The sequence below is a fragment of the Durio zibethinus genome, chromosome 12 (genome assembly GCF_047325235.1).
Source record: "Durio zibethinus cultivar Kanyao isolate XHJ-2024 chromosome 12, ASM4732523v1, whole genome shotgun sequence".
NCBI classification, from domain to species: domain Eukaryota; kingdom Viridiplantae; phylum Streptophyta; class Magnoliopsida; order Malvales; family Malvaceae; genus Durio; species Durio zibethinus.
Genome location: NC_143173.1, coordinates 1810444 through 1831618, shown reverse-complemented (window position 1 = coordinate 1831618; position 21175 = coordinate 1810444). Strand labels below are relative to the sequence as shown.

General features: G+C 31.5%; 1 protein-coding gene and 2 pseudogenes across 1 annotated transcript; all 3 read right to left on the bottom strand.

Moving 5' to 3' along the window:
- Nucleotides 1-1504: 1504 nt before the first annotated feature.
- On the bottom strand, nt 1505-2937 carry LOC149515541 (ethylene-response factor C3 pseudogene; annotated as a pseudogene).
- A 2147-nt stretch (nt 2938-5084) lies between these two features.
- Nucleotides 5085-8113, bottom strand: LOC149515540 (receptor-like protein EIX1; annotated as a pseudogene).
- Nucleotides 8114-16952: 8839 nt separating this feature from the next.
- On the bottom strand, nt 16953-20789 carry LOC111281432 (receptor-like protein EIX2). Its single transcript, XM_022869164.2, has one exon. The coding sequence runs from the start codon at nt 20158-20160 to the stop codon at nt 17134-17136; it is 3027 nt and encodes a 1008-aa protein (XP_022724899.2). The 5' UTR covers nt 20161-20789; the 3' UTR covers nt 16953-17133.
- Between the last annotated feature and the right edge of the window lie 386 nt (nt 20790-21175).

The window sequence follows — 21175 nt, the reverse complement described above, 5'->3', positions numbered from 1 at the left end:
ACAAATTTTAATAACGTGTTGTATTTTGATTGATTGAATCTACATTTGATGTAATAAAAAATGTAATAATTTTTTTACATAATTGAACGATATTAATTTAAGTAATTATAATTTTATTATTTCGTATTAAATGATATATGAACTCGAGTTGTATAATTTAAATGATATATATTTAAATATAAAAGTGTTAGGCTAGTTTTGTTTTGCCTTATACCACCAAGCAAATGGGGTATTAGAATTTTGACAGGCCTAAACAACCCTGCTGCTGCTAATAAACAAAATAAAGCCTTCCCCTTCTCCCTCCTTCCTACAAATATCTTCTACATCTATTTTTCCTCGCCATGCTCTCATCAACCTCTCTTAAACCCATCGCCAATTGCCAAAATCCTTTATTTTCTTCATTTTTGAACCAAAACCATCTCTTTTTTTCCTTCACCTCCCTTTCCCATCTTCTAAAACACATCTCAGCGATTCTAATCCCCAGCAACCCCCCAAACCTCTACAGCAACAACTTTACTAACCTTTTCGGCCACCCCCATCTCCATTGCCTGCCCGATTCCGTTCGCTTGACCCATGAATAAGAGTCCTCGACTATGTTCTGTTAATTGTGATCAAGTATAATTCAAGTATCATGCGATGGAAATAAAATTGTGATCCAAGTATAATATAAATGAAATTGATCAGTTCCTCTCCTAACCAAAAATGTATAATCTGATAAAACATGACACTGAAGCAATTTTTCCTTCAGGAGTGCCTCAAATTTCTATTGTAACGTACATTAGCAGTGACTAACAAAGAGGACAGAGTCCAAATTGCCATGTAGAAACATAAAAAAAAAAATACAGTACTTCATCATTCCCAGGTTCTCCATCAATTTCTTTTGGCTGACCACAGTCATCGATCACAACTGGTTGCAAAGTCCTCCCACTGTCTGAGCCAGCTTTTTCCATCTCCTTGACAACGCTTATCCATCCACTACTTTACCAAACGCAACTTGCTTTCCATCAAGCCATGGAGTCTTCTCCATGCGTATAAAGAATTGGGAGCCATTGGTGTTTGGTCCTGCATTGGCCATTGACAAACAACCAGGTCCAGTATGTGTAAGCTTGAAATTCTCATCTGCAAATTTCATGCCATAGATTGCTTCTCCTCCAGGGCCATTCCCCTTTGTGAAATCTCCACCTTGACACCTGAAGCTCGGGATGGTTCGGCGAAATGCTGACCCTTTACAGTGCAATGGCTTCCCAGACATTCCGTAACCCTTTTCCCCAGTGCAGAGTGTTTGTAATTATATCGTGGGCTAACACAGTCAATCAATTAATCTGGATTTAGGTCAATTAATGTCAAATTACAAATAATTATAGTGGTATCATATTGTAATATATTCAAACATATAGTACGATATTAATTAAGTATGATCCCAATTTAATTTTGTATTTGAATCATAATATGATGGATCAATTTTGACTAATATATATATATATATATGAAGCCGGTCCATTAGATTTTATAACTTTAATTTGATAGGTAAATAACAGTTCTCTCTTTTTTTATTATGCAAGTCGTTGATTGAGCTCGATAGGCAGCATAAAAAAGCTCATGATGGTAAAAACACATCCATGGGCTTGGATTTAGGGGGATTGAGTTCTCTTCCACATTAAAAACAGTGTTAGTTATAAATTACGATAGTGATTCGGTGAGTTTTCAGCCACATTCAATTAGAGCTTCATCTGATTCAAAATTGGGTCCAAATTGCCTTGGCAATGGCACATATTGCTCAAGGAAAAGCTGGTTAATATTCTACTTTCACGAAAAAGGATGTGGTGAGATATGGACAGAAATCTTATAAATTCGAAAAAAATATTTTCTTTTATACCAAGAAAAAAAGAAATGAGAATACAATTTGGCGCAACGACCTCTATTTTCAAGTGTTCTTTTAAGCAAAAAGGAAAATAAAACTACTACTAATATATGATTAACATAGATGATAACTCTTTATGAATTCAAAATAACTAGAAATTGTTATCATATATATATGTATATATAGAAGAATGAAAATTTGTAGAAATGTTCAACTAGTATGTAATATTATTGTTGGCTAAAATTATGCATAGCACTAAACTTTGATTGTACATCATCTCAAAGATTTACAAATTCACAGACGATATCCAACAAAAAATTTGGTCCTCCTCCACTATCTCAATTGAAAAGGGAGAAGAAACAAAAAAGAGAAGAAAAAATGTTGGTGTTTGAACTCAATTATTCACCAATAAGGAGTTGCACTCTCAGATATACTTAGAAGCTTCTCCAAATAATCAGCTCCTAAATCCTCAAACACCAGGATATTTTCCCTCCCCATTTCCTTCTTTCTTGATCTTCGTGTTCCCTGATCTTTTGCTCTTCATGGAGTACCTTTTCTAAATTGTCAAAGTAGGTGAACAACTTTCTTCAAGTCCATAGTTCATTTCTTGAAGTGAATCATAAACTGTATCCATTGGAAAACCGAGTATCACCATCGGACCTCGCATTGCGAGTGTAGCTTGATCATACACTAGCTGTAGCCTCAGCTATATCCAAGGTTCCAGGCCAAAGCCCAACACCATTCCTTATGGAATCCCTTATCTCAGCTGCCTATTTTCCCCATGGCCTCTTCCTAACTCCTCTATACTAAACCTCCTTTCCTGTCTCATCTTCATTTGCATTCAAGTTCACTTAATGATCCTTTCTAAAACTATTAACGGATGTGGTATCGAAAGTGTTTTCCTATGCTTGATTTAGGACTCCCAAAGGAAGATTACACGGGAGTCATTTCCATTGAAAGGGTTTGGTTATGGAGATAATTGAATGATTCTAGTGAGAAATTTTTTGAGAAATATAGGAAGAAGAGGATTCAAGAGACAATTGGAGATTTGGGTATTGAAAAAATGAAGAGTCCATGTATGAAAATCAAGTCGTTCTTATTATGGAAACGATTCTTCTTCGATCTTATAATTAATTCTCTTTGATTTTGCATTTTGGTTTTGGTCATAGGAAATGAAATTTGAAGCTCAGTGTTATATATACAGTAATTACAAGCAAGGGAGGGAAAGGCTATATTATTCAAATATTTATTTTAAAAAAGTTTTAAAAAAAAAAAGAAAGAAAGAACAAATTAAAGAAACGATGGAAAGAGAGTAAAATTATATGAACAAGTTATTAGCGTCGAACATCATTATTTAGTCGTTAATAGTAGAATCAACAGCTGAGTCAAAAGGAATACTTGTCGGGGCATTGTGGCCAGATCAAGTTAAAATTCTCTTACATCACCCATGATGTTTCACTTTTATGTCCTGCCTATAAGTTATATTTTTAGCTAATTAAAATAGTAAATCACTATGCTTAGAATGATCAATTACAATGTTAATTACCTTATATTGATGAACAAGATTTGATTAATATAGTCAGGTTATAGTTGAGTTTGTCGTAATTTTATTTTTATACCAAATAAATTAAATTTGAGAATTAAAAAAAGAATTACAAGTGCATAAATTTTAATTTTAATCCGATTAGAAGTACTTTTTAAAATATTTGTATAAATCACTTAGATTAGACTTTGAATTTATAAAAAGATTACTTTATATATATATGCTTTTCATTTAAATTATATAATATAATCATATTATTGACACGGGTTAATTTTAATTTTTCACGTACCACTAATAAGTAAATGCTGTTGAAAAAAAATTTACCGATCTAATAATAACGTATAATATAAAATAAATAATCAACATTTTTTAAAAATATTATTTTATGGTGTGATTTTAATAAAATAAAAAAGATATATTTTTACATTGAATAATTATTTCATATAATCCTTCTTTTATTAATTATGTCAAAATTTATCATAAATAAGTTTCTTAAACTAGCATAATTGATGTTATAATAACTTTTTGAATTGATAATAAGATGTAAAAGTCAGTGGTCACTTTCTAGGTGGCATTATAGGTTAGTTTTACCTCTTCCCTCAAGTGCTACCTTTCTTTTTTTTTTTTTCTTCAAATTCACACCCTACATAAGCATAACCTTCCAGCCTTAATTGGATGATTTGCCACTCTTTAATTAGTCTCTAATATTTTATTGGCCAAAAATTTGATTGTTCATATATACATTGGTCATTATTTTATATATTTTTATCCATTACTAGAATTTGATCCCACTATTTATAATTATTTTTAATAAAAATAAAATAAAATTTTAACTTACATATTGAATCTTATAAATATATCAAAACTAAAAATATTTAATTTATTATGGTATCGTTTTTTGTTGTTGGCTTTTTTTGCTATGATGTGTACTTTTATTTTTTATTTTCAAATTATAAATTATTTGATCAAATCCAAGATTTTTTTAATTTATTTTAAATCATAAACATTTTTTAAAACTTTTAGAAAAAGAGAAAGAAAAATGCGATTAAATTTTTTTATGATGATTTAGATTTAAAAGAAAAATACGACTAAAATTTTTTATGATGATTTAGATTTGATTTTTAATTTTTTAATTTTTTTTGCCTTTTTATATTTTTATATTTATTATTATTTTCAAATTTTTGATAAATAGAACTAAAAAAATACATAAAATAGGGTAAAAAGTATTAGGCTTGATTCACTAATGGGTTCGTAAGGTGGGGTGAATTGACAAAAACGGGTTGGTTAAATCCGGCCCATTTCGCATGCTTTTTTTTTTTTTTTTCTGTAAACCAATATCCTCCAATTTTTGCATAGTTACAATAAAAGCTTTCAATTCATTTGGATTTATAAAAATCTGTAGTTTTTGAAATTTTACTTTTGAATAACCAAAATCATAAATAAGACTAGAATAAGAAATATTTCAAAATAAAAGATTTATAAAAAATTATACCTTCAACTCATATTTAATTAAATTCAAACACACACATATGAGTCAAATACATTAACACAATTTTATTTCCTTTCGATAAATTACATGTAATGCTACTTCCAAATCCGAATACAAGGATTAAGTTAAGAACATGCAAATCAAGTTACTGCATTATCAAACACACCAAAATGAGCTGCCATTACAAATAATTACATACCAATAGTAGCCCAAAACACGTATAGCTTATCACCAATTTGCTCCAGTTTTTGATAATAAGCAAATCTCCAAGACCTGATGAAAAACAGGGGAGCCACAACTCCCCAAAACCCCATCACAAATCCAAGCACTATGCTCACATAAAGCCAATTCACCTTAGATCTTTTCTTTCCTCCACTGCTACCTCCATTTGTAAAATCAGGTGTTTCGCCATTTCCGCTGCAATTTTTAGTGACTGGAGGTCCGCAAAGATGATTGCCAATGTAAGAAGACCTGTCAAAGCTTTGGAGCTGGGTGCCTAATGGGATTTGTCCTGTCAAGTTGTTGTAGGACAAGTTGAAGTGATTCAAGAAATTCAAATTGGAGAAACTTGAAGGGATTTCACCATGGAGTCGGTTAATCGACAAGTCAAGAGATTCCAACACCTCCATATTGCCAATGTTCTCTGGTATCTTTCCTGTTTGGAGATTCTTCGACAAATTTAATGACCGCAGCCCCATAAGATTTCCAAGTTCTTTGGGGATCTCTCCTGTGAGACTATTAACTGAAAGGTCTATGCTAGTAACAAGTCTAAGTGTGGTACTGTATTCATCCTCCCTTCCTCTTGTCACCAATAACGCACCCAAATAAAACAGGTTATCAAAGTCTAATTCGAAAGCCCAATAACTTAGGTGTTGGTCGGAGGGTTTTGTGGCCATGGCACTTAAGTTACTAAAACATTTTGGAATAGCTCCTGAAATGTTGTTATAACCAAGATCCAAGACCTGAAGAGAATTAAGAGTACATATTTGATCAGGAATATAGCCTTGAAAGTTATTTGAACGGAGGTTTAGCACCACGAGTTTTGAGAGCTTGTCTCCAATCCATGCTGGAATACTCCCCGTTAATTGGTTTTCACTAAGATCAAGAATAAGCGTAACATTTAAATGCTGCAATGAGGATGGTACTTCTCCAAATAAGTTATTGTTACGAAGGTTTAATAACTCAATATGAACCATATATCTCAAGGATATAGGAATTGTCCCAGTTAGATCGTTATTTCCTAAATTTAAGACTTGCAAACTTCCCAAAATTTTCCAACAATCTGGAATTGCACCTGACAGAAGATTTGATTCAATGTCAAGAATGCTCAAAGTTTCCAGTTTAGTTTGGGAATTACAAAGAAAATTAGATAAGGATCCTGAAATTAGATTGTTAGTCAAAAATAAATACTCCAAATCAGAGGATGCCTGCGGCAATGGACCTGTGAATTGGTTGGATCTCAAGTCAACCATCGAACTCATCAATAAATATGAAATCTCCCCGCCTAGTTGGTTATGGGAAAGGTTTAGACATTCAAATTGAGTTGAAAGGTTCCAAAACCAGTGGGAATGACACCTGAAATTTCAGCACAGGAGATATCTAAAAAAGACAAGTTCTTTTGGAATTGTAACCACTGAGGAAATTGCGGACCAAGATGCCAGTTACCCAATCCAATACTTTTACAGTGAAAAGGAGGAATCCAACTTGGGTTTGGTTTAAACGTTAACAAGTTGTTAGATGCCCAAAAAAATTTCAATCTCGTGAGATTAGAAAAGTGCGTTTCTGATATATTTCCTTCCAACACATTATAGCTAACGTCTAAATCTTCCAAATTCCCAAGTTGTCCTAAACTTTGAGGAAGAGTTGCATTCAATCGATTGTATGAAACATCAAGAACTTTCAATGATGACAACTTCCCTATTGAGGATGGAATGGGACCAGAAATGGAGTTTCTAGAAAGGAAAAGGTATGCCAAAATTTTAAATTGGCCAAGTTGATCAGGTAAATGGCCAGAAAGTTTGTTAGATGCAATATTTAATGACTCTAATCGATCCAAACTACATCTAGACAAACTCTCTATGATTTCTGATACCTCTTGATCAATTCCATTATTTGACAAATCCATCTCCCTCATAGTGCAAAGACTTTCCAAACATTTAGGTTCTATAATTTCAAGCTGGTTATGTGAAACATCAAGATGAGTAAGAGAGCTTAAGTTTCCAATGGCACTTGAAAAATTACCTTGCAGGCCGGCACTGCTGAGACCAAGGAATTGAAGTCGGTTTAAATTAGACAACCAGCTGAGTGTCGATGAAGAGAAGGCATTCCTACTAAGATCAAGAAATTTGAGAGAAGACATGTTTTGAAAACCATTGGGAATCACACCTTCAACTCCATTAGACCTCAGATCAATGGACACAAGACTACGGAGACTGAATATCCATGTAGGCACCGAAGACAACGTGTTTCTCGAAAGATCAAGAACAGCAAGAGATGTGTAATTAACACTGACTGGAGATGGATCATTATTTAGAGAGCATCTTGACAAGTGTAACTCCACCAAAGAAGGAAGTTTTTGTGTTGATTGCAGCCAATCAGTTGCTTGACGAAGATCTACTTCACTCAAATCAAGGTAATGCAGAGACGAAAGACCAGAAACCCATTGAAGAGTTTTAGTTTCAAATAGGGGATTGTGTCCAAGATCAAGATAAAGCAATTTTGAAAGATTTCCAATATTATGGGGAATTTCTCCTTGGAAATTTGCTAGAGAAAGGTTAAGATATGTCAAACTCTTCATCGAACCAATGAATTCGGGAATTGTCAGGCTTCCAAAGTCGTTGTTGCTTAAGTCTAGGAAACTGATATGCTTCAACTCGATCAAAGAAGGATTTATTTTGCCTCCTAGCTTTGACCGAAGGTAAGCATCCCATTCAGCAACCGGCTCATCCGCATCAGGTCCTCTTGAAAGAAGACCCAAGTGCAGCTCTTTGACATGGCCAGTCAAGTTATTGCAGAAAACACCAACCCACTCACAGCAATCCTCACCTTCAACCCAAGAAGATAGCCTGTTTGATTGATCAATGAGGTCTTGCTTGAACTTCAAAAGGGCTTGCCCCTCACTTTCAATGCAAAGCACATTGGAATTCCCATCACGAAAGCTAATAACAGTGGCTGCGATGACAAGAAGAAATACAAACAAGGAAATTGTAACCACTTTCATGGTTGCATACTGATCATTGCTACCAACACATAATATATAAAGTTAAAGAAAAATGTTTTCCACCACATCAAGCGCTAGGAAATTTCTTCGAAGACCTCCAATTTAAATTTCCAACTTGAATTTTCCACAAAAAGCATTCATATATATGAATGAAATTCGACGTGTAGAAAAAACATAAAAAGAACTTGACAAGGAGATCAAGCCAACCAAGTCTACGGAGTAAGTCCCACGGCCAGCCAATTAACTCTTTAGGTCTTAGAAAAGAGGGAAAAAATGAAATAAAAAATGAAAAATTTAGAAAAAAATATAAAATTACATAAAATTTAGAGAAGTTAAGACTCCTTTTCCTTTTTTTTTTTTTTTTTTTGCTATAGTATTTTTCTTTTTTTTTTTTTGTTAAATCAAATTTTGCTATATATGTTTGTCTAAAATTAAGCAAATCGTTGAAAAAATATTAATTCAAATACAACACAGGTTTTATATAAAAATGAAGTTAAAATACTTTATGTATGTGATTTCAAACGTTTAGTTTTGCAAAAATTTTAATTTATCTTTAGTAGTTAACACAATTATTATTTTTTATTAATTTTTAATATAATTTTAGTCACCGTTCATTAGCATCATTTTCTTAATTTATGACTAAATCTTAAACACGTAATGATAATGATAAATGTATTGAAAAGTAACAAACACGAAACATAAATTGGCCAGTTGATCTACCCCGTAAGGAAGAAAGCTTACCTATGCTTTCCAACTTTTCATAGTAAGCTAACCACCATGATTTGAAAGAAAATTTGTGACCTCCAATTTCCAGCTTGAATTTTCCACAAAATCTTTTTTTATGGTCCATTGAAATTCGACAATTCTAGAAAGAAAGAAAAAAAAAAAAAAAACCAACAAGTAAGTCAAGTCCACCAAGTCCATGGAATACGTCCCACAGCCAGGCAATTAACTTTTTAGGTCTTAGAAAAGAGAAAAATAAATTAATAAAAAATAAAAATTTAGAAAAAAATAAAATTACAAAAAATTTAGAGAAGCTAAGACCCTCTTTTCTTATTATTTTTTGCTATAGTTTTTTTTTTTTTTTGGTTACATCAAAATTTTGCTATATATGTTTGGTGCCTAAAATTAAGAAAATTGTTGAGAAAAGAATTTAATTCAAATATAAACATGATTTTATATAAAAATGAAGTTATATAAAAATCTATGAACGTAAAATGTTTAATTTTGCAAATTAAAATTTCAGTTTATCTTTCATAGTTAACACAATTATTTTTAGCTAATTAAAAATTGTGTAAATCACTATGCTTGTTCAATTACATAGTTAATTAACTTATATTGATGAACATGATTTGATTAATATAGTTGGGTTATAGTTAAGTTTCCGGTAATTTTATTTTTTATGCCAGCTAATTAACTTTTTCGGTCTTAGAAACGAGGAAAAAATGAAATGAAAAATGAAAAATTTTGAACAAAAATAAAATTACATAAAATTTAGAGAGATTAAGACTCTTTTTGCTTATTATTTTTGCTATAGTTATTTTCTTTTTTTTTTTGTTTAATTCAAATTTTGATATATATGCTTGACTAAAATTAAGCAAATTGTTGAAAAAGAATATTAATTCAAATACAACACTGGTTTTATATAAAAATGAAGTTATAATAACTTTATATATATATATATATATATATGTCATTTTAAACATTTAATTTTGCAAAATTTTAATATATCTTTCATAATTAACGCAATTATTATTTTTTATTAATTTTTAATATAACTTTAATCACCGTTCATCAGCATCATTTTTTTCAATTCATGACAAAGTCTTAAACAAGTAATGATAATGATAAATACATTGAAAAGTAATGAAGGAGCCTAAACCAACTTATCTACTCTGTATGAAAGAAATCTGGTAACCAATGCTTTCCATCTTTTCATCGTAAGCTAACCACCTTAATTTGTTGAATTACAAAGAAAACTTGTGACCTCCAGTTTTCAACTTGAATTTTCCACAAAAGGCATTTGATGGTCCATTGAAATTTGATAATTCTAGAAAGAAGAACAAAAAAGACTTGGCAAGTTACGTCCATCAATTTTATGGGAGTAAATCCCACGGCTAGACTATTAACTCTTTAGGTCTTAGAAATGATAATAAATAAATAAATAAATACATATTTTTTTAAAAAGTAAAATTACAAAAAATTTAGAGAAGCTAAGACTTTTTTCCTTATTATTTTTTGCTATAGTTACTTTTTTTTTTGGTTAAATCAAGTTTTACAATATATGTTAGACGCTTAAAATTAAGAAAATTATTGAAAAAACAATATTAATTCAAATATAAAACATGATTTTATATAAAAATGAAGTTATATAAAAATCTATGAAAGTCAAACGTTTAATTTTGCAAAAATTAAAATTTAGGTTTATCTTTCCTAGTTAACATAATCAATTTTTTTATCCACTACAACTTTAATCAGTAATATTAGTTTGATTTTCACAATTCCTAGTTACAGATATTAAGATTTGAATTCTAAATTTATTAAATGTTACTTTTTAAATGTGATTATATAAATTTGAAATGCAAGGGTACCAAGGCATTTATAATTTGGAAAAAAGGTAATCACATGGAAAAAGTTATGAGTGATGGTTTATCTCATTTTGCTTTGAATAAATCCTTTCTCCTTGAAGCCAAGATCTATTCTTGCGTCCTTTCTATTGGGAATAGTGATTGAAATCCTATAAGAGATTTATTTGGGATTGATTAGATATTGTTTGATAGACAAAAAAACTTGTAGAAAAAGAATTTTAAGAGAAAAGAGATTCTTAATAGACAAGTTTGACTTGTAGAATAAGAATTCCAAGAGAAAAAGGATTCTTAATAGGCAAGCTTTTATACTTATAAATGGGTAAAGTCTTTATAAGGTTAAGGATGAGAAAAATATACAAGAGAGTTATAGGTTTTTATAGGATAAACACCCCATAAGACTACTAAAGATTTACATCTTATGGGTATGTATGTTTGAATGTTTATAAGTGGACTAGATGAGACTGAGAGGGTCCACATAAGTATGATGCATGGAAGTGGATTAGAGGAGATTAAGAGGGTCCATATAGGTATGATGTATGGATACATATGGGTATGTGTTTGTTTGTTTTGAAATGGTGCACATGGCTTTGTATTTGTTTAGGTTGAGAATACTCTATAGCACTAAAAAAGATTGAGAGGGCCTATGTGTATTAATTGTTGAGTGCTTGATTTGATGTATGTTTGTAATTCTCTACAACTAGTGAATTTTTTTCTTATCCATGAATGTAAGTCAATTAGGTCGAACTACGTTAAATTATTACCTTTTGTGTGATTGATTAATCATTTGATTTTGTTTCTGCTAGTGGGATTGGATTAGAATTGAAGGTTCAAGACGTGAGAAGAGCTGAAAGTTCAAGCCATGGGAAAAGGCATGCCTAGAGGAGCTCGATTTAAGAGAAGAGTTCGAGTTTAAATTTTGAGGATTGAGGATCGATGTGCGTGAAGCGTAAGGACACATAAGAGAAGATGATTGTGAGACTTTCATTGCAGGTAGAGCCAAGCATGTCTAGTATGAAGACAGATGATTTGATGGAATATAAGTCAAGGTTGAGATTGTTGGGAATAGTGACTCAAATCTCTAAGAGATTTGTTTGGGATTGATTAAATATTACTTGATGGACAAGAAGACTTGCAAAAGAAGAATTCTAAGAGAAAATGGATTATTAATAGGCAAGTTTGACTTGTAGAAGAAGAATTCTAAGAGGAAAGGGATTTCTAATAGGCAAGTTTGTATACTTATAAATAGGTAAATTTTTCATAGGGTTAAGCATGAGAAAAATATGTAAGATAGCTATAGGATTTTATGGGATAGACACCCTATAAGACTACTGGAGATTTACATTTTATGGGTGTGTATATTTAAATGTTTATGAGTAGATTAGAAGAGACTGAGAGAGTTCAAATAGGTATGATGCATAGGTACATATAGGTACGTGTTTGTTTGTGTTGAAAGCAAGCACTTGTGTTTGTGTTTGTTTGGTTAAGAATACTCCATAAGACTAGAAGAGATTGAGAGGGCTTATGGGTATTGATTGTTGAGTGCTTGATTTAATGTATGTCTGTAATTCTCTACAATTAGTGAATTTTTTTCTCATCCATAAATGTAGGTCAATTGAGTCGAACCACGTTAAATTACTGTTTTTTATGTTATTGATTAATTGTTTGATTTTACTTCCATTATTGTGATTGGATTGGGGTTTTTAGCCCAACACTTTCCTGATTTAAAAGCATCTGCTATTGAGAAATCATCTAGCCTTAGTGCAGCGATAGCTGGTACATGAGCAGCAGTTAAACAGTTCTCTTAAGGCCAAAATCTTCGTACAAATACCATCCACAATACTACACCTGATTCGACATCAAGTACAATGCAGACGATATTTGTAGAACAATAAAATACCTGATAGTAACTTAAAGGAAGGATCTATAAAGTCAAATTCAGCCTTAGAACAAAGCAACTACTTTGAGGAAGAGGGAAGCAGTAGCTACAATCAACTTCCTGCACATCAGAAACATCATCCTGATTCCCTTTCTATTCCATTGCTTGATTAAAGTCCATGATGTAGGTGTTCTACCGGCCCATCAGCCGTATAATTGAACATTGAATGGGGGTGAGGTGGAAGAGGATATATAGAATGGTAATTGGCATTCTTAATATATTGTCATTTTCTTATTAATTTTATCAATGTCTTAAATAATAAAATATTTAAGACATTCAAAACAATATAATATTCAAAGATCTCAACTGCCCTCTCAAAGCTACCAAAATTGAAAGTAGTAAAACTATTAGAACAATATAAAACTACTCTTCATATTCAGGGTTGCTTGATTGTAGATGAACCACTTTTTCCTTCAAAACCAGCATGTGCAAATGCCCTGTAACAGAAATGCTTATAATCTTCTGAATTTTTCGAAGTTTATAATTCTCATGCATGGCATTGAACTGTATATGATTTCAAACTTCAATTAGAGCCATGTCTCAATCCACAATGAACAGAAAAAATTAATAAAAAATGCATTATTTTGATGCTTTCAAATTTTCTGAGTTATATTCTAGAACTTAAGGGAGGTGATTGTAAAAATCCAGTCTATATGATTGTTGTGGCAGAAAAACTGGGAAACCAATCCCAATCAAAAGGCCTTCCCCAATGCCGAGCGGACCCGTTCATATGTCTGTTCCTCCAGCACCGTCTGACTGTTCAAGAGTTCTGCTGCTGCTTCCACCACCCACCAACACCACCTTATAATTCATGAATTCCACACATTACCTTTTTATTATTATATTTTTATTTTTTCCTCTACCTGATGAATAGTTTTGTGTAATTGTTAAATCTTCGATTTTTTTTTTAATGTTTTCCTGGTAATATCTGCTATTTGGACTTTATATATAAAATGTTTTCAGCAGTGTGATTGGCTGATTGCTGTTGGTCAAAGAAACAAATACCTTTATCTTTATAATCAATGAAATAATGAAAAATGGAATTGAAGTTTCCAAAGGCTCCAATAAAAAATAGTTAGATTAGAATTGAACTCTCGAATATTAAACTTTCAATCTGATATTTTGGAAAGATCTTATATTTATGTGTTTAGAATGGTCCAGACCACTTCAACACTTCCCATCACATCTATCACATGATATAAACTTTACGTGTAATGTTAATAGGCCCATCACGAAAGGGTCAACAAACGGAGATTCAATTCTTTATAGAAATGAAATGGAAAAGATACATCCATTCAATTCCACTTCCACTTCCATAAGTAATTAACTTCTTCCATGTGTTTTTTTTAATTGAAATTATCAAAAATTAAATTTTAATAATTGAAAATAAGAGTTTAACACTTTATCATCATCTACTACCTTATATAATTCAGCCATTAAAACCCAAAATTAGCGAAGAAAGTAAAATCATGATTCCTTGGCATCCAACCAATTAACAGTTGGCAATTTGACTAATGGGGTTTTCAAACAATGACCAATTGAAGAACTTAGGATAGGAAAGGAGAAATAATTAACACCAACATGTCTTAAAAAAGTATGGAATGTATTATCTAGAGGTGGAAATACCCTATGTATTAGGGGTAGACTTTCAAACATGTTTCCCTTCCTTCTTTGTTTAAGAAAAAAGAAAAAAAATATAAAAACATAACAAAAACCTAAAATTTAATTAGCTCAAACTATTTCTCATTTTCCGTGTTTTTTTTATACATAAAGAAGTCGTAATTTATGTATAAAAAAATAGGTTGTAGATGATAAGATATGAATATTATATTTTAAAAATGATTATATAAATTAACTAAATTAAGTTGTAAGTTTTCGTTTTTCATTTTTATTCTTCTCCGAGGCCTATAGTTAAGTTTTGCTCAAAAGTATAGTTGGCAACGGCAGCACTCCCTAGAAGTATCTCCCCTGTAAAAGCTGTTTGAGATTGAACATAAGAAATGTTAACTTTGCTAATAGATTAATAAAAAAAGCTATTAAAGTCATCTCTTCTATCTTCTACAAGATACACATTATTCAATAGATATGAATTATGCTTTCCGCGTAATTGAATCAACACTTGACATCATAAAATAATTAGTTATCAATTTTGAAGAAAATCGTTAGGGGCATTTGACGGTCAAGAGGCATATGGTTTTTTTTTTTTTTCTTTGAAGCTTTTAGTAAATAATTAGAGATACTTTTGTCATTTGTGTTAATTTGATATATCAAATTAATCTGATACATTCAGGGTCACATCAACCCAGTATTATTCTTATTGTCCTCTAATGATCCCTCATAATTTACTTATAAATATAAAGGTCCCAACATCATTAACACAACTTGATACTATTTCATTTTCTCTCATTCCCACTTCATTTTCAATGTGAATCTTTTTCACATACGTGTTAGAGTGCAAACGCAAGAAATTTATCCTACATTTGCCTCTAACCGCCCTTTTCTTCCCCATTGCCTCTCCAAAAACACCCCAAGGTCGGAGCTCAGCCATAACAAAAATATTAAGAACTTTCTAATTAAGCTTAATAATTTACAATTTAATTAAAAAAAATCCATCTATTCCTATATATATAAGAGCCAAAATGATAATAGGCTTCCACAATCAGAATGAGGGCATCCTTATCCATGATTGTAACTCCGTTGCTCTTAGTAGTTATTGATGGAATCAGTGCTAGAACGTGTTACGGCAGGGATATTCTGCTGCATTTTCATCAAATCCACCGTGAAAGAATGGCATTGCAAGCTGTCACACGGTTGAAATCCACAGGGTTTCCATCGAACACCATATATCCACCACCAGCGGCCATTATAGAAAAGTTCAAACTGCACCAATTCCAAAGATATGGCTACTACAACTGCCACCATCACCGCGGCCACCATCCTCCTTTGGGATCAGCTTAGGTGATGAAAGAAGTGGTGTCAGAGGAGGCTGAAAGTGTAATCTCCATTATTTTTAAAGAAGAGGGCCTTATTCTTCAATACCTCCTCATCGATTAGAAGTGATAATAATTTGGATCAAATTAAATTTGGTTCAATTTTTCAAATATTATATAATATTAAAAATGTTTAAAATTTAATCTAAATTCGAACCGATCTTTTGTATAATTTAATTTGAATCTAATCGAATTTTATTAATTTAATTCAGTTCAATTTATCAATTTTTAAAATTTAATTATTTATATATATTATTTTCATATAAAATTTTATATATTTAAATATATTTTCATATACAATTATTATTTTTATTTTATAAAAATTAAAAAATATATAAACTAATAAAAATATATAATTTTGTTTTATTCGATTGTTTTTGTTTTTTATTTTTTGATTTAAAATTGGATCCTAACCTAATATATATATATTTATATATATTTAATATTCAAGCTGAATTAAAAAAATCAATATAAACCAAATCAAAACTATTATTTTAAATTGATTTTTAATTTTTTCAATATTTTTCACCTTAATACCCAACCCAATGTAGTAGAAAAGGACTTCAAATCCATAAAAAAAAAAAAAAAGGAAAAAATTGATCATAGCTATCATTTTCTTCCCTTTCTCTGACCACATTTTGATTACACAATTAATAAAATTGACAATGATATATAATTAATATGGTCTCTAATATGTTATTGTTCAAAAATATGATTGTTCATATATATACATCGGTCAATATTTTTTATGTTTTTATCCATTACTAGAATTTGAACCCTGACTACTTTAGGATAAGTTATTTTTCATTGTTTTTAATATATTTATAATTATTTTTAATACAAAAAAAAAATACTCACATGTTGAATCTTATAAATATATCAAAATTAAAAATAATTAATATACTATGATTACGTTTTTGTTGTTGGTTTGTTTTTTGCTATGAAGTGAACTTTCATTTTTTATTTTAAAATTTTTAAACTATTTGATCAAATCTATGACCTTTTTTCAATTTATTTTAAATTATGAACATTTGAATCTTATAAATACATCAAAACTAAAAATAATTAATATATTATGATTACGTTTTTGTTGTTGGTTTTTTTTGTGCGATGATGTGAACTTTTATTTTTTATTTTTAAATTTATAAATGATTTGATCAAATCTATGACGTTTTTTCAATTTATTTTAAATTATAAACATTTTAAGAACTTTTAGAAAAAGAGAAAGGAAAATACGACAAATTTTTTTCCCTTGTAAAACGACACTCTCTAATTTCCATATAAGAAATTAGGGGATTTATAAAAAAAAGCACCCAACTCATATTTAATAAAACTCCAATACATATTTATGAGTCTAATACATTAACACACATAATTTTATTTCATTTTAATAAATTATAACATGAAATACCACTTCCAAATCAGAATACATGGATAAAGTCAAGAGCATGCAAATCAAATTATTACATTACCAAACACACCGACATGAGCTGCCATTACAAATAATTACATACCAATAGTAGCCCAAAACATGCATAGCTTGTCACCAATTTGCTCCAATTTTTTATAATAAGCAAACCTCCAAGACCTGATTAAAACCAGGGGAGCCACTACTCCCCAAAACCCCATCGCAAATCCAAGCACTATGCTTTCATAAAGCCAATTCACCTCTGATGTTTTCTTTCCTCCACTACTACCTCCATTTGTACCATCAGGTGCTTCGCCCTTTTTGTTGCAATTTTTAGTGACTGGAGGTCCGCAAAGATGATTGCCAATGTAAGAAGACTTGTCAAAGCTTTGGAGTTGGGTGCTTGATGGGATTTGTCCTGTCAAGTTGTTGTAGGACAAGTTGAAGTGATTCAAGAAATTCAAATTGGAAAAACTTGAAGGGATTTCACCATGGAGTCGGTTCATGGACAAGTCAAGAGATTCCAACATCTCCATATTACCAATGGTCTCTGGTATCTTTCCAGTTAGGAGATTCCCTGACAAATTTAATGACAGCAGTCCCATAAGATAACCAAGTTCTTTGGGGATCTCTCCTGTGAGACTGTTAACTGAAAGGTCTATGCCGGTAACAAGTCCGAGTGTGGTACTGTATTCATCCACTCTTCCTTTCATCACCAATAATGCACCAAAATAAAACGAGTTGTCAGGGTAGAATCTCGAGAACCAATTAGCCACGTGTGGGTTGAGGTTTGTGGCCATGGCACTTAGGTTACTAAAACATTTTGGAATAGCTCCTGAAATGTTGTTATAACCAAGATCCAAGACATGAAGAGAATTAAGAGCACAAATCTGATCAGGAATATAGTCTTGAAAGTTATTTGAACGGAGGTTTAGAATCACAAGGTTTGAGAGCTTGTCTCCAATCCATGCTGGAATACTTCCCGTCAATTGATTTTCACTAAGATCAAGAACAAGCATATTAACTAAATGCTGCAATATGGATGGTACTTCTCCAAACAGGTTATTGTTACGAAGGCTTAATGACTCAATAAGACGCATAGATCCCAAGGATCTAGGAATTTTCCCAGTTAGACTGTTGTTTCCTAAATTTAGGACTTCCAACATTGGCATATTTTCCCAACAATCTGGAATTTCACCTGACAGAAGATTTGATTCAACGTGAAGAATGTTCAAAACTTTCAGGTTATTTGAGGAATTACAAAGAAAATTAAAAAGTGATCCTGAAAAAAAGTTCTTGGACAAAAATAAATCCCCCAAATCTGAGAATATTGCCTGTGGCAATGGACCTGTGAATAGGTTGGAACTCAAGTCAGCAATCCAACTTATCGGTAAATATGAAAACTCCCCGACTAATTGGTTATGGGAAAGGTTTAGATATTCAAATGAAGTCGAAAGGTTCCAAAACCAAGTGGGAATGACACCTGAAATTCCAGCATGGGAGATATCTAAACTATACATGTTCCTTTGGAATTGTAGCCACTGAGGAAATTGCCGACCAAGACGCCAGTTACCTAGTCCAATACCTTCACAGTGAAAAGGAGGAATCCAACTTGGGTTTGGTATAAACGTTAACATGTTGTTAGATGCCCAAAAAGATCTCAATATCGTGAGATTAGAAAAGTGCGTTTCTGATATATTTCCTTCCAACATATTATTGCTAACGTCTAAATGTTCCAAATTCCCAAGTTGTCCTAAAATTTGAGGAAGAGTTGCATTCAATCGATTGTATGAAATATCAAGAACTTTCAATGATGACAACTCCCCTATTGAGAATGGAATGGGACCAGAAATGGAGTTTCGGTTAAGGTAAAGGTATGCTAAAGTTTTAAATTGGCCAAGTTGATTAGGTAAATGGCCAGAAAGTTTGTTAAATGCAATATTTAATGACTCTAATCGATCCAAACTACATCTAGACAAACTCTCTATGATTTCTGAGACCTCATGATTAATTGTATTATTTGACAAATCCATCTCCCTCATATTGCAAAGACTTTCCAAATATTTGGGTTCAATCTCAAGCTGGTTATTTGAAAAATCAAGATGAGTAAGAGAACTTAAGTTTCCAATGGTACTTGAAAAATTACCTTGCAGGCCGACACTGTTAAGACTAAGGAATTGAAGTTGGTTTAAATCAGACAACCAGTTGAGTGTCGATGATGAAGAGAATGAATTCCAACTAAGATCAAGAAATTTGAGAAAAGACATGTTTTGAAAGCCACTGGGAATCATACCTTCAACTCCACTAGAGCTAAGATCAATGGACACAAGACTACGAAGATTGAATATCCATGTCACCGAAGACAACATGTTTTGAGAAAGATCAAGAACAGCAAGAGATGTGTAATTAACACTGATTGGAGATGGACCATTATTTAGAGAGCATCCTGACAAGTGTAACTCCACCAAAGAAGGAAGATTGTGTGTTGCCTGCAGCCAATCAGTTGCTTTACTAAGATTTGCAAGGCTCAAACCAAGATACTGCAGAGATGAAAGACCAGAAACCCATTGAAGAGTTTTAGCTTCAAATAAGGAATTGAGTCCAAGATCAAGATAATGCAGTTTTGAGAGATTTCCAAGATTATGGGGAATTGCTCCTAGGAAATTTGCCCAAGAGAGGTTAAGATACGTCAAACTCTTCATCGAACCAATGAATTCGGGAATTGCCAGGCCTCCAAATTCATTATTACTTAAGTCTAGGAAACTGAGATGTTTCAAATCGACCAAAGATGGATTTATTTTGCCTCCTAACTTTGATCGAAAGTAAGCATCCCATTCAGCAGCCGGTGCATAAACATCAGGACTAGTTGAAAGAAGCCCCAAATGCAGCTCTTTAACATGGCCAGTCAGGCTATTGCAGAAAACACCATGCCATTCACAGCAATCCTCACCTTCAACCCAAGAAGATAGCCTGTTTGATCGATCAATGAGGTCTTGCTTGAACGTCAAAAGGGCTTGCCCCTCACTTCCAATGCAAAGCACTTTGGAATTCCCATCACAAAAGCTAATAATAGCGGCTGCGATGACAAGAAGAAACCCAAACAAGGAAATTGTAACTGCTTTCATGGTTGCGTACTGATCATTGCTACCAACACCTAATATATAAAGTTACAGAAAAATGTTTTCTACCACATCAAGCATTAGGAAATTTCTTCGAAGACTCCAATTTAAATTTCCAACTTGAATTTTCCACAGAAAGCATTCATATGTATGAATGAAATTCGGCGTGTAGAAAGAACATCAAAAGAACTTGACAAGGAGGTCAAGTCAAGTCAAGTCAACCAAGTATATGGAGTTAAAAATTTCCAGAAAATCCAATTTCCAACTTGAATTTTCCACGGAAAGCATTTATGGTCCATTTAAATTCTACAATTCTAGAAAGAAGAACAAAAAAGACTTGACAAGTAAGTCAAGTCCACCAAATCTATGAAGTAAGTTCCACGGCCAAACAATTAACTCTTTAAGTCTTAGAAAAGAGAAAAAATATAAATAAAAATGAAAATATAGAAAAAAAAAACTACAAAAAATCTAGAGAAGCTAAGACTCTTTTTTCTTTTCTTTTCTTTTTTTTTTGCTATAGTTACTTACTTTTTTTAATATATGTATGGATCCTAAAATTAAGAAATTTGTCGAAACAAGAATATTAATTCAAATTTAAAAAGTGGTTTTATATAAAAATCTATGAGAGTAAAATGCTTAATTTTGCAAATTAAAATTTCAGTTTATCTTTCATAGTTAGCATAATTATTTTTTATCCGTTAACTTTCAATACAACTTTAATCACCAAATATTAGTATAATTTTCACAATTCATAATTACAGATATTAAGATTTGAATTTTAAATTTACTGAATATCATATTTTAAAAATATTTGTATGAATCAATTAAATTAAATTTCAAAATTTTAAAACAAGATTTCAATGCTCGATTTGATTGTACTTAGTATGATTTATATAGTATCACCAAACTTTTCTTTTTTTATATCCAACAAGCAATCTAACCCCTCATATAAGCCATGAAAAAAAAATTCTTTTAAAATTATAAGGAGGGAATTTGTAAATTTTAATGACATGTTGTATTT

What these genes read in the sequence shown, in the direction of transcription:
- LOC111281432 (XM_022869164.2), bottom strand. Translation starts at nt 20,160, where the DNA reads ATGAAAGCAGTTACAATTTCCTTGTTTGGGTTTCTTCTTGTCATCGCA.